This window comes from Chiloscyllium punctatum, chromosome 5 (assembly GCF_047496795.1).
Source record: "Chiloscyllium punctatum isolate Juve2018m chromosome 5, sChiPun1.3, whole genome shotgun sequence".
In the NCBI taxonomy this organism is placed as follows: domain Eukaryota; kingdom Metazoa; phylum Chordata; class Chondrichthyes; order Orectolobiformes; family Hemiscylliidae; genus Chiloscyllium; species Chiloscyllium punctatum.
The window spans coordinates 19,208,140-19,220,865 of NC_092743.1; the positions used below are offsets into that span (position 1 = coordinate 19,208,140).

General features: G+C 43.2%; 1 protein-coding gene across 4 annotated transcripts in view; it reads right to left on the reverse strand.

The window, feature by feature from the left end:
• The window catches only part of mtcl1 (microtubule crosslinking factor 1), a 213,144-nt gene that overhangs the window by 180,586 nt on the left and 19,832 nt on the right, over positions 1-12,726 (reverse strand). For all 4 annotated transcript variants that reach the window (XM_072569875.1, XM_072569874.1, XM_072569873.1 and 1 more), the window contains exon 2: positions 361-585. In XM_072569875.1, the coding sequence (XP_072425976.1) occupies positions 361-585 (225 nt within the window). The remainder of the gene's footprint in view (positions 1-360; positions 586-12,726) is intronic.

A 12,726-nucleotide genomic window follows, 5' to 3' on the forward strand; every position in this document is an offset into this window, starting at 1 on the left:
TTTTAAGATGAAAATTACACAAAGTGAGCTCTTATTGTTCATTTCCTCATTTGGGGAAGTCATAGAAATACAAGTAGGCCATTCAGCCCATTGAGTCCATGCCATTATTCCATGAGATCATGGCTGATCTGACCATTCTCAATTCCACTTTGCTCCCTCATCTTCAATAACCTTTGATTCCCCGACTGATTATAAATCAGTCTATCTCAACCTTCAATGTACTTAATGACGCAGCTTCTATAGACCATCATCTGGGTTGTGTGATAAATGTGGTTATTGCTGGTTCACAGTTTCCCCATAGCGATCAGAATAAGGGTTAGTGAATTGAGCAGGCACGGTGTGCCAAGGGATCCACCTCACCTTCAGATCTTGTTCCAAGTTCCTTATCAGCTCGCCATCCACCTGGCCAGTCTGAGCAACTTTCAGGCTTTTCTGCTCTGCTTTCCTGAGGCGGTACTGCAGGATGCGGCAGTTCTTGTTGGCTCGATCCAACTCTCTGCGGAGTTCCTGCAGCTGGTATACATCCTCCTCCAGATAGCTGTCCCGCATTTCTTCCATTTCCGACCGTAGCTCATCCAGCTCATCCTGCATTTTAGAGCATGCACACAGCACAAATTAGCAACAGGTTAGGCACAACATTCGCCACAGCCGTCCAGTGTTGCATTAACAATGGACAAGGAGTGAAAGGGCAACATGCAGACTGCAGATATTCAGTGAAGATCAGTGCACACTGTGGGATGGTAGTGAGTGTTGGTGTAGCAATGTCAATCTGGTGTGTGTGTGGGCAGTGAAAGTGAGGTGGGTGGGGGACTGGTGCTGACCCGGGCCTTACAGTTTCCCACTGATGATAGAACACTGCAGTATCTTCCAGTGGAGGCAAAATAGGACCAGTGAGTTACTCTCCTGCTGGCATCTTCTGTTGGCTGGGGCACTGGGAGCAGATGGGGGCAACTGTCCTCATGACTATACAGATCAGGGCACAGACAACAAATAGGATGAGAGGGGAAAGGGGAAATTCATTTCAGAAAAGCATCTCTTGGAAAGAGGGGCAACAAAACTTTAAGTAAATCAAAAACAAAATCAAGTTTACAAACTCACCCTTCCCAATTGCATGATAAAGACCTCTACAAATGAAGAGAAGTCTTGTGTTTCTTGTTTAGCTTTTGCTTTCATGTGAACCTTGCACTCATTAACGTGAGAGGATTCAGTGTTGAGAGAAGGATGGAAGATTTTTTGTTTGATTTTAAACACAACATCTGCAGAGACCAGCTGCAGAGTTAAGCTCTCCCAATTCTGTCCCAACAATTAATACATTAATCTCGACACCAAAGGAACAGCTGCCACTTCAACATGCCGTTACCATCTCTCACACACCAGTCGTGCTCCTGGAGTAGGATTGCCAATTTGGCATTGACAGATTTAAGTCTGAATGTTTTGATCAGCACTGATGATGCCCAAGTCCCATTTATGGAGGAGCTCAACTTCATTTTAAACAACAAAGTTTGAGAAGGGGCTGGACTGTTTTTGAAATAAGCAATCCCATTACCGGCGGTGAAGATTTTAATCTACTTTGAAAAGTAGACTGTTTTAAATCTATATTTTGGATGTTTACAAAACAATACAGTTCCTGTGTTCTGCAAAATATCCCCTGACTTTGCTCACATCGGAAACTAAGCATTTCTAACATATAAATCAAATATGGTGGATGTAATCAATGCCATCACATTGTTCTCCCCCCCAAAAAACTTTAGTTTCAATCCAACCTCTGAACAACCAGGACTTCAAAATTCCCCAGGACTCTGGGATATAGTGTCAACTGGACATGGCCATTGTAGTCTATCACCAGAACCAAACCATGGAATCATTATAACATTTTGGCCCTAACTCAAGTTGAAGGGTGACCTCCTGGAGTTACCAGTGTTCTCTTGCAGGACATTGGACTAGTCAGGGAATACAGGAAGAAGAGGAAACCATTCAGCACATTGGGCCAGCCCTATCACTCTCAATCAAGGCTGATCATTTCCTCATTGTCTCTTCTCCAAAGGTCAGAACAGAACCTTCCCTACGGTGGGGTGAATTGGGCAGACTGCCCACACACTCTGGAGAATCCTGCGCTCAGACCACATACATCTGAGAGAAACCAGGATAGGTTGGTGTGGGGGAGGGGGGGCTCCTCTGTGATTTCCCTCAGTCCCTGTATTTCCCACACCCAATGCCTTAATGTCATTAATTTCCAGAAACTTACTAAGTTCGGTCTTGAACCTGCTCAATGATTGAGCTTCCACAGCCTCCTGGGTTAGAGAATGCTAAAAGATTTCCCCAACCTCCGAGTGAAAACGTTGCTGCATATCTCAGTCCTAAATGGTCTGCTGCTTGTCCTAAAATTATGTCCCCGATTCTAACACCACTAGCCATGGAGAGGCATGCTATCTTTATCCACTTTCTCATGTCCTGGAAGAATTGTGAGAGTCTCAGTGAGGTTACTCTTCAAAAAACTCTGGAGAATACAAATCCAGTTTCCTCCAATGTCTCCTCATACAGCAATCCTGCCATCCCTGAGATTAATCTGGTAAACCTCCATTGCACTGCCTCTGTGGCAAGTACATCCTACATTAGATAAGGAGATCAAAACAGGATACAATCCTCCAGGGAGGTCTCACCAAGGTTCTATATAACTGCAACAAAAAACATCTTTACTTCCCTTTGAAATGAATGTCAAGTTTCCATTTGTCTTAATTCCTGCTGTACCTGCAAAGTAGAGTTTACAAGGACATCCAGATCCCTTTGGACATCCACAATTCCCAATTGCTCACTAGTTCTAAAATAATGTGCCTGTTTTCTCTACAAAAATGATTAAACTTCATACTTATTGCATCCCATCTGCCGTGTTCTTGTTCAATCACATAGACTGTCAAAGTTCTTTTGAAGCAACCTTGCCCCCTCCTCGCACTTCCGTTCCCAACCAGTTTGGTATCATCAGCAAACTGGAAATATTACAATTGGTTCCCACGTCATGATATTTTACATAAATTGTGAACAGTTGTGGATAGTTGTGATGGACCTTGCAGTACCCCACAATCCTGAGAAAGATTCCTACTCTTTGCTTCCTGACTGCTCACCCATTCTCAATCCATCCTGTCACATTTTCCCCAATCCCAAGTGCTTTGATTTTATTTAGTAATGTCCGGTGCGGGACCTTATCTCAGGCTTTCTGAAAGTACAAAACATATCATATTCAGTGGGGGTTTTCCTTTGTCTGTGCTACAAGCAATTTCCTCAAAAAACTATGACAAGTTTGTCTGTTTCCTTTAATAAATCCACGTTGACCATGTCCAGTTTTGCTATTCTTTTCCAAACATTCTGTTGTCACATCCTTTATAACAGCTTCTAACATTTCCCTACAACTGATAAACAAGCTAACAAGCCTACAATTCCACTCTCCCGTTCTTTTTAAATAATGACGTTACATTTTTCATATTCCAGTCAATACGAATCTTACTAGAAGTTATAAAATTGCTAAAGATTAGATTAGATTACTTACAGTGTGGAAACAGGCCCTTCAGCCCAACAAGTCCACACCGCCCCGCCGAAGCGCAACCCACCCACACCCCTACATCTACCCCTTACCTAACACTATGGGCAATTTAACATGGCCAATTCACCTGACCTGCACATTTTTTTGGACTGTGGGAGGAAACCGGAGCACCCGGAGGAAACCCACGCAGACACGGGGAGAACGTGCAAACTCCACACAGTCAGTCGCCTGAGGCGGGAATTGAACCCGGGTCGCTGGCGCTGTGAGGCAGCAGTGCTAGCCACTGTGCCACCGTGCCGCCCAAAGGGAACCATCAAAGCACTCACTATCTTAGAATCCCTTCAGCGTGGAAACAGGCCCTTCGGCCCAACAAGTACACACCAACCCTCCAAAGGGTAACTCACCCAAACTCATTCCCCATTATTCTACATTTACCCCTGACTAATGCACCTAACCTACACATCCCAGAACACTATGAGCAATTTAGTCTGGCCAATTCGCCTAACCTGCACATCTTTGGATTGTGGTAGGAAACCAGAGCACCCAGAGGAAACCCACACAGACATGGGGAGAACGTGCAAACTCCACACAGACCAGCGCCCAAGACTGGAATCAAACCCAGCTCCTTCATGCTATGAGGCAGCAGAGCTAACCACTGAGACACCGTGCCACCCTCTCTATTGCTACTTCCTAGGATTAAGCTTATTTGGCTCAGAAGTTAATAATTAAGTTAATTTTCCAAATACTACCACTTCACTGATATTAATTTCCTTTAGCTGCTCGTTAACACAAGCCCCTCAGTTGCTTAGTATTTCTGGCAAAAGTTTTGATACTTCCTCTGTGAAGCCAGATACAAAGTAACCATTTATGTTCTCTTCCATATTCTGATCTCCACTACAATTCTCCTTCTGCCACCTGCATTGGGCCAGACTTATCCTCGCTAATCTTTTTTCCATTACATCCCACCTTTATGTTCGTGATAGCTTGCTTTCATACTCACTTATCCTATTCCTACATGCACATCGAAGTCACCCATCATTGCTGTAACTTGAACTCGATATTAAAACTGTAACACAGCTTTTGCTCCTAAAGTTGTACAAAAGGCAGCGATTGTGAGAATGTCTCAGCACTAACTGAAGACAATGGAGTCTCACATGGTACCAGCACATATGTCTGAAAGACACAATTTAAAATGAAATTGCAGGCAGTTACTGATTGTTAGTTGTTCTGACATACTTGGAAGAAGAGGTGGTGTCATATTAGCATCTCATGGTCAGGTATTGTGTTTTTAACATATTCTTTTACAGAATGTAGGCATCACCAGCATTGCAAACATTTACTGTCTGTCCCTCAATACCCTAGAAAAGGTGGTGGTGAACTACTCTCTTGGGTGTTTGCAGTCCATGTGGTGTAGATATAATTGACAGTACTGTTACAGAGCGAGCTCAGGGACTCTGAGCAATGCTGATATATTTCTAAGTCAGAGCAGGGTGTACTTTGAGCTGCTGTTATCTTTTTTGCATGTTATGAAGTAAATAAAGAAAAATGAAACTTGAAATAAAGATAACAGTTGCCTGAAACAAGACAGGCAACATCTGTGGAGATTGGAAAACAAATGCTGCTTGGTCTGCTGTTCTTGTTTCTATGTGTTGATACCTCTAAAGTGACTGCGGTGAAATATTGTTGATTTGATGAAACGGGCATCCTTTGATATGACTGTTCACAAGACCATTGTTTGTGGGAGGAGCAGTTAGTTCAGATGGCTGATTCACAATGCCAAGTGATGCCAGCAGCGTGGGTTCAATTCCCGCAACAGCTGAGGTCACCATGAAGTGCCCACTTTCTCAACCGCACGCCCTGCCTCTGGTCAAACCATCTCCAGTCATCTCTCTCTAATGAGAGAGCGGCCCAATTGTCCAGTAAGACTATGGTGACTTTATCTTTACTTCATACCATTGATTGAAACAAAAGAATCCTCCCTCTTCTAAGCTATTTGCCCTTCTCTGATGCAAGTGTTCTTAGCTGTGGTGACATCATGAATGACTAGAGTTGCCTCTTGTGACTCTGAGCAGCATAGTAAGTTCTCATGTTGACTTTTAAGAAGTTAAATTCTGACTCAATATGTTCTATGTTCTTAGCAGATTTTTGTTGCTCTCCCCACTTTGAGTGAGATGTAAGGAGATGAGATCGGGCCCACCCTTCTGATTGTAAGCGATTTGCCACAGTGTTTTATTTGACATGAGGAATCCCCATCAGTTTGGCAGTAAAAATGGTGCCTGGATTTAGCCAATACACCGAACACCGATTCCATTAAACTTCTTCAGCTCAGGGACTCCCTTTAGAAGCAAGCGCAGCTACTTGGCAGAGGTGTGGGAGGGAAAATACTCTGAGTCTAAAGTAATGTTCGCTGTAGGAGCAATCAAGATAAACCGTCCATTTTTTTCCTCAGGGATAAAGCAAGCATTCTGGAGACCACCCTGCAGCTCCTACATCAGTCATTAACCAACTCAAACAAGTTAAAGAACTTGTGCCTCAAGTCTTAAGACACAGCATTCTTGTCTATGGGAAAATTATTCTGCAGTTACATTTGAGAAATCTGTCAAACCCTTTCCATTTCAGAATTGCCATTAAAAAAAAGCTTATGTTACATGCAGTGGATCTTCAATCCTTTGCCATAGAGCAGGCTTCACTGCTCCCACAACTCCAAGGGTTATAGAGCAAATAACTCAAATTACACTGCTGCTGATTGATGCTGTGAGCAGTGATTACTCTGTGCTGAATTCTACATCTCCACCACACCCGCCCCAACACAGCAGTCCTCTTGGAAACACTGACCCCAACTCAGGTCAGCAGTTGCTGGGCTACATGATCCAACAGCTAATTGCTGGCTCAGGACTTGCCAGGGTAACACTTCAACAACTAAACCGACCAAAAATCTGACCTCATCAACTAAAAACTCCTCCAAACCCCAGCCAACCCTTTTACAGAAAGTTAGAGCTGAAGAATTGAACTTCCTCCTCTCTGCAACAGCCCACTCAAATAGGAACAGTAACGTTGCTACTTGTAGTACTAGATCAAGCAAAACATTTTTAAAATGCGTCCATAGTATGGTGGGTATTGCTACTGCCCATCCCTAATGGCCCCTCAGAAGGTGGGAGAAAGATGAATTGCTGTAGTTGCTATAGGCCCACAGTGTTGTGAGGGAATGAGTACCCGGCTTTTGACCCAGTGACACTGAAGGACTGGCAATACATTTCCAAGTCAGGACGGTGAGTGGCTTAGTAAGGAGCTTGCAGCTTGTGCGTCTCCATGCAGCTACTGCATTTCTAAGTGGTAAAGGCTATAGTAAGGCACTGTCAGAGAAGGCTTGCTGACTTATTGTAGTATATCTTGAGGTGTACATACTGCTGCCAATGCCTGTGTGCAGGATGTGATATTTTTAAAAATGAAACTTGGGATACTCCCTAGTGTTTCTAAAGCCATACCAGCTGCACTTGTTGGTTCTTGCACTCTGTCAGTGAACAGCAATTGCATCTGGTGATGTGGTGCAGATCAAGGGGGCTACTTTGTCCTGGATAGTGTCAAGCTTCCTGAGTGGTGGGTGAAGCTGCATCCATTCTGGCAAGTGGGGAGTATTCCATCACACTCCAGACAATACAAAGGACTGAGCAATAGTAGGATATTCAGCCTCTCGAGTCTGCTCCACTATTTAATATGCTCATCTTGGCCTCAAATCCACTTTTCTGCCCACTCCACTTAACTGTATAACGCATAACTAATTAAAAATCTGTCTCTCTACCTCCTCCTTAAATTTATTCACTGTCTATCACACCCTGGGGTAGTGAATTCCACAGATTCACAACCCTTAGAGAAGTAATTTCCCCTGATCTGTTTTTAATCTGCAACCCCTTATCCTAAACTTTTGACCTCTCATTCTAAGTTGCCCTAGAAAGGGAAACATCCTCTCTGCATCTACTAATTCAATCTCCTTTATCATCTTAAAAACCTCAAATAGTTCGCCTCTCATCCTTCTAAACTCTAACCAGGACATGTCTCAACTGCTCAATCTCTCCTCAGTCTGACATTACTCTAATGGACAGACTACTCTGCCAGTAATAATGGCTGACAGTGTGTTGCTGGAAAAGCACAGCAGGTCAGGCAGGCTTCTGAGGAGCAGGAAAATGGACGTTTTGGGCCAGACCTCATTCCTGATTAGATTTATATTAGATGAGATTTCCTACAGTATGGAAACAGGCCATTTGGCCCAACAAGTCCACACTGATCCTCCAAAGAGTAACCCACCCAGACCCATTCCCCTACCCTATATTTACCCCTGGCTAATGCACCTAACACAGTAGGCAATTTAGCGTGGCCAATTCACCTGAACTGCACATCTTTGGATTGTGGGAGGAAACCGGAGGACCCAGAGGAAAGCCACATAGACACGGGGAGAATGTGCAAACTCCATACAGAGAGTCGCCCGAGGCTGGAATCAAACCAGAGTCCCTGGCGCTGTAAGGCAGCAGTGCTAACCATTGAGCTACCATGCCCCCCGAAGCTTTACCACAGCTTCACTTAACAAACAATACCATGATATGAAAAAAGATTCTCTGTATATGAAGGGCTCCGGCTCAAAACGTCGATTTTCCTACTTCTCGGATGCTGCCTGACCTGCTGTGTCTTTCCAGCAACACACTCTCAACTCTGATCTCTAGCATCTGCAGACCTCACTGTCTCCCAGTAAGAATGGCTGACAAGTTTGCCACAGCTGGAGTTTGGGTATTCTGCATTTGACCTGACATGATTTCACTACACCCCTCTTCTTCCCCCACGGTAAACATCTTGCACTCCATCATGAACTCTGCAGTGAAGGAATGGCTAAGCTATCCAAGATCATCTGTGAGTAACAACGTACATTCCATCACTCCATCAGCCTATGTTGAGTGTACGTCCATCTTTAAGGGCTATTGACAACAGTGATAGCAAGCTCTTTTAAAACATTGCAAGCAAGTTCCTGGGTCTCCTTCTAGGTAAAAACAATGACTGCCGATGCTGGTAACCAGATTCTGGATTAGAGTGGTGCTGGAAAAGCACAGCAGTTCAGGCAGCATCCGAGGAGCAGGAAGGGCTTTTGCCCGAAACGTCGATTTTCCTGCTCCTCAGATGCTGCCTGAATTGCTGTGCTTTTCCAGCATCGCTAATCCAGAACCTGGGTCTCCTTCTGACAAGACACAGACTAGGATTTGAAGCTTTAAAAATTAGTACTGTTTCCTCAAATCAGGCAATTACGGGTCAATTACTCCACCACAATTAGTGGGAAAAGGGATCACAAACTTTTCCAGATGCAATTGCTGTTCACTGACAGAGTGCAAGAATCAACCAGAGCAGCTGACATGCTTTAGAAGCACTAGGGAGTGTCCCATGTCTCAATGTCTGGCCTGGCAATCTCTCATTTCAGAATTTTCATCCACGTTTTCAAGTCTGTCCATTGTCTGTCTCATAAACCCTCCCCAAGGCCATTTCGCAGTAAACTCCTCGAGCTCCAGAACTCCGAGATCTCCCTGTTCCTTCCACTTCTAGCCTGTTACCCACTTTGTATTTTAAATCACTCCATCACAATGATCATTCAGCTGCCAACACCCTAAGGTTTGGTATTCCCTCCTTAAACCTCAACATAATTCTACCTCTCTCTTTTGCTTCATAGTGTTTCTTAAAACATCACTCTGTCCAAACTTTTTGTCAGGTCCCCTATTACCATCATATAGCTCAGTGTCAAATGTTGTTCAGTAACCCTCCTATGAAGCACTTCAGAATGTATTACTACCTTAAAGGAGCTACCTAAATTCAAGTTACTGTTTTTGTGACCATATTCAATTCCCTACAGTGTGAAAACAGGCCCTTTGGCCCAACCAGTCCACACTGACCCTCCAAAGAGTAACCCACCCAGACCCATTTCCCTCTGACTAATGCACTTAAAACTATGGGCAATTTAGCATGGCCAATCCACCTGACCTGCGCATCTTTGGACTGTGGGAGGAAACCGGAGCACCCTGAGGAACCCCACACAGACATGGGGAGAACGTGCTGGAATCAAACCTGGGACCCTGGTGCTGTGAGGTGGCAGTGTTAACCACTGAGCCGAGTCAAAGTATATTCATTGTACTGAGATATGGAGAAGTTGCATAGACAGTTCAAAGCTAGAAGTTATTAGTGAGAAGAATTGAAAATCTGCTACTGCTACAGGAAAAAACCTTTTGTCCAATGGGCAGTAGCGAAATTGCTGGTGTTGTGTGTTTCATCTCCTGCTGTTCACTTCATTCATGATTTACATGGTACTTCAGACATTCAACATTGTAGATTTATGCTCTGATGAGTATCATAAAAGAGATCAATGGCACTTTACACGTTGAAAAGGCTACCTAAGGGATGATAGATGCCCTAATGCAACAAATCCCATCTCAGTCTTCATAATTCCAATTGATCCAAAATCAGCAACTATTTTTGCAGTCTAAATGCCAGATTTTCACTACACTGTGTGAAAACACGAATCCTGCTTTCACTCTTACATAATGGTAAGATCCGAGGGAGTGTTGCTGAACAAAGAGACCTTGGAGTGCAGGTTCATAGCTCCTTGAAAGTAGAGTCACGGGTAGATACAATAGTGAAGAAGGCATTTGGTATGCTTTCCTTTATTGGTCAGAGTATTGAGTACAGGAGCTGTGAGGTCATGTTGCAGCTGTACAGGACATTGGTTAGGCCACTTTTGGAATATTGCGCGCAATTCTGGTCTCCTTCCTATCGGAAAGATGTTGTCAAACTTGAAAGGATTCAGAAAAAATTTACAAGAATGTTGCCAGGGTTGGAGGATTTGAGCCAAAGGGAGAGGTTGAATAGGCTGGGGCTGTTTTCCCTGGAGCGTCAGAGACTTTGGGGTGACCTTATAGAGTTGATAAAATCATGAGGGACATGGATAGGGTAAATAGACAGTCTTTTCCCTGGGATGAGGGAGTCCAGGACTCGAGAGCATAGGTTTAGGATGAGAAGGGAAAGATATGGAAGAGACCTAAAGGGCATCATTTTCTCACATTTGAATCCAAAACCCTGATTGATGAACTGCAACTTTCCATTTGCCTATTTTTGTATCTGTTCACTAGCTTCTAGAAGTGTCTATCAAGGAAAACCCACATTCCCTTGCTGTGGCTCCTAATCCCTCACCATTAGGGAAATTATTACCACTTGTTTTCTCAGATTCCTGACATTGAACTCAAGCCCAGCTTGGAGAGTCTGCAGGCCCATGGCTTAAGAAAGGACTGTAATGTTTGAGTTTTTAAACTTTGTTTCTTTATTTTTCTACTTTTATACTAAGAAAACTGTCATGCTGAACATTTTTAAAAGTATTCGCTTATTTACTACTTCTAAAATTAAGATTTTGTACCTAGGTATTTTGTACCTAAAATGGCGCTGTGTGTGGTGATATTTTACACTTTTCACAGTACTGTTACTACTTGAGTACATGTGATAATAAAACCTAGATCAAAAAATCATTCTGTCGTAGTTATACTCACATTCCCAAAATCCATAGTTCTAACCATACAATCTATAGACTGTAAATAATGGCCACTCACTTCCACCCATCCTCCCATTTATGCAGCTTATTGTCTCTCCTAACTTCATGTCATTTCTAAACGATGATATACAACATTATAACTAAGGCTGATGCACCAGTGCAAGTTCCCTGGGTACCACCGACTGTCAGAGAGAGAGTGAACTCTTTGCCTTTATTGTAATAACACCCATATTATAAGCAATGTAAAAAAGAATTCTGGATTAGTGGTGCTGGAAGAGCACAGCAGTTCAGGCAGCACCCAAGTAGCTTCGAAATCGACGTTTCGGGCAAAAACCCTTCATCGGGAATAAAGGAGGGCTTTTGCCCGAAACGTCGATTTCGAAGCTACTTGGATGCTGCCTGAACTGCTGTGCTCTTCCAGCACCACTAATCCAGAATCTGATTTCCAGCATCTGCAGTCATTGTTTTTACCAATGTGAAAAAGAAGGCTATAGTGGTCTGCGTATGACCATTGGTGAATCTGTGGCTCTTCTCAAAAAGGTTAATCCAATGCTCTGCTCGATCAGAAGCACTGTGACTTACAACAGATCACTAACTCTGTACAAACATCACTTCAACTCTACTGAAAACAGTCCACACAAATATAGCCAATAAAATCTGTAAAAAAAAGTATTTTACTTCAAAAGCTCTGTGCCAGTTTTCTAATTCTCTTGTTAAGTCCTGAAGCTTTCAGAACAAATTGTAGTCTCAAACACAGCAGCAGTCAGATCAGTAACTTTTGGCCACTATTGTAAGGCAATTGCCAAAAGAAATCAGCAGCAAGATAATAATATTCTTCACCAGCAAATAATGACCTGGAATGCACTGTTCAGAAGGGTGATGGAAGCAGTTTCACAAGTAGGCTTTCAAATAACTTAAATCTGACGGGAAGTGGCAGAGGAATGGAATATAGCTACTAAGGTCTATCATATACATGATGGGTTGATCAGCCTCATTTGATGCTGCGGTGTTTCAATGACTGATTGCAATTATTCAGAAATGCAAATTCGAGGATTCTGCAGGGGTTGCTGCATGCTCCAGTGGAAGTGCATTATAAAATGTAGCCACATCTGTGGGATTGTGAAGCATGCAGCCTACATCTTTCCAAGCCATCTCATATAAGGAGAAGCAGGATTCTCCATGAATTTAGAGGATCAGTGTGAAAACATGAAATTAATTTGTGCACAAATCAAAGTGATCGAAAAGAGTTGATTCACTGGAAAGGGCAAGAATTCCATCTTGCAAATTCCATAAAGTAATCCTCAACACAGCACATTGCTCTGAACATCTTTTGTACTGGAATTAACCAGTTCACTTTACAAGTATGTGGAAGTACCACTTTTATGATAAGTGTATTAGCCATTTGCAAACTCAACACTACTTATCCAACTTGCGTGGCTGAAAATGTGACACGATAAATATCCACATTTCAGAATATATTGCAAGAAGACAAAATTAGCAACCTGACCAGAATAACTTTCCCAAAAATAGGCAGCAGTTGGGAGAGGAAAGAAAATCAAACAGGTGTCTGCAGATGGTCGACATTACATGAGCATCAGCTGTAACCACACGCACATATTCTGGT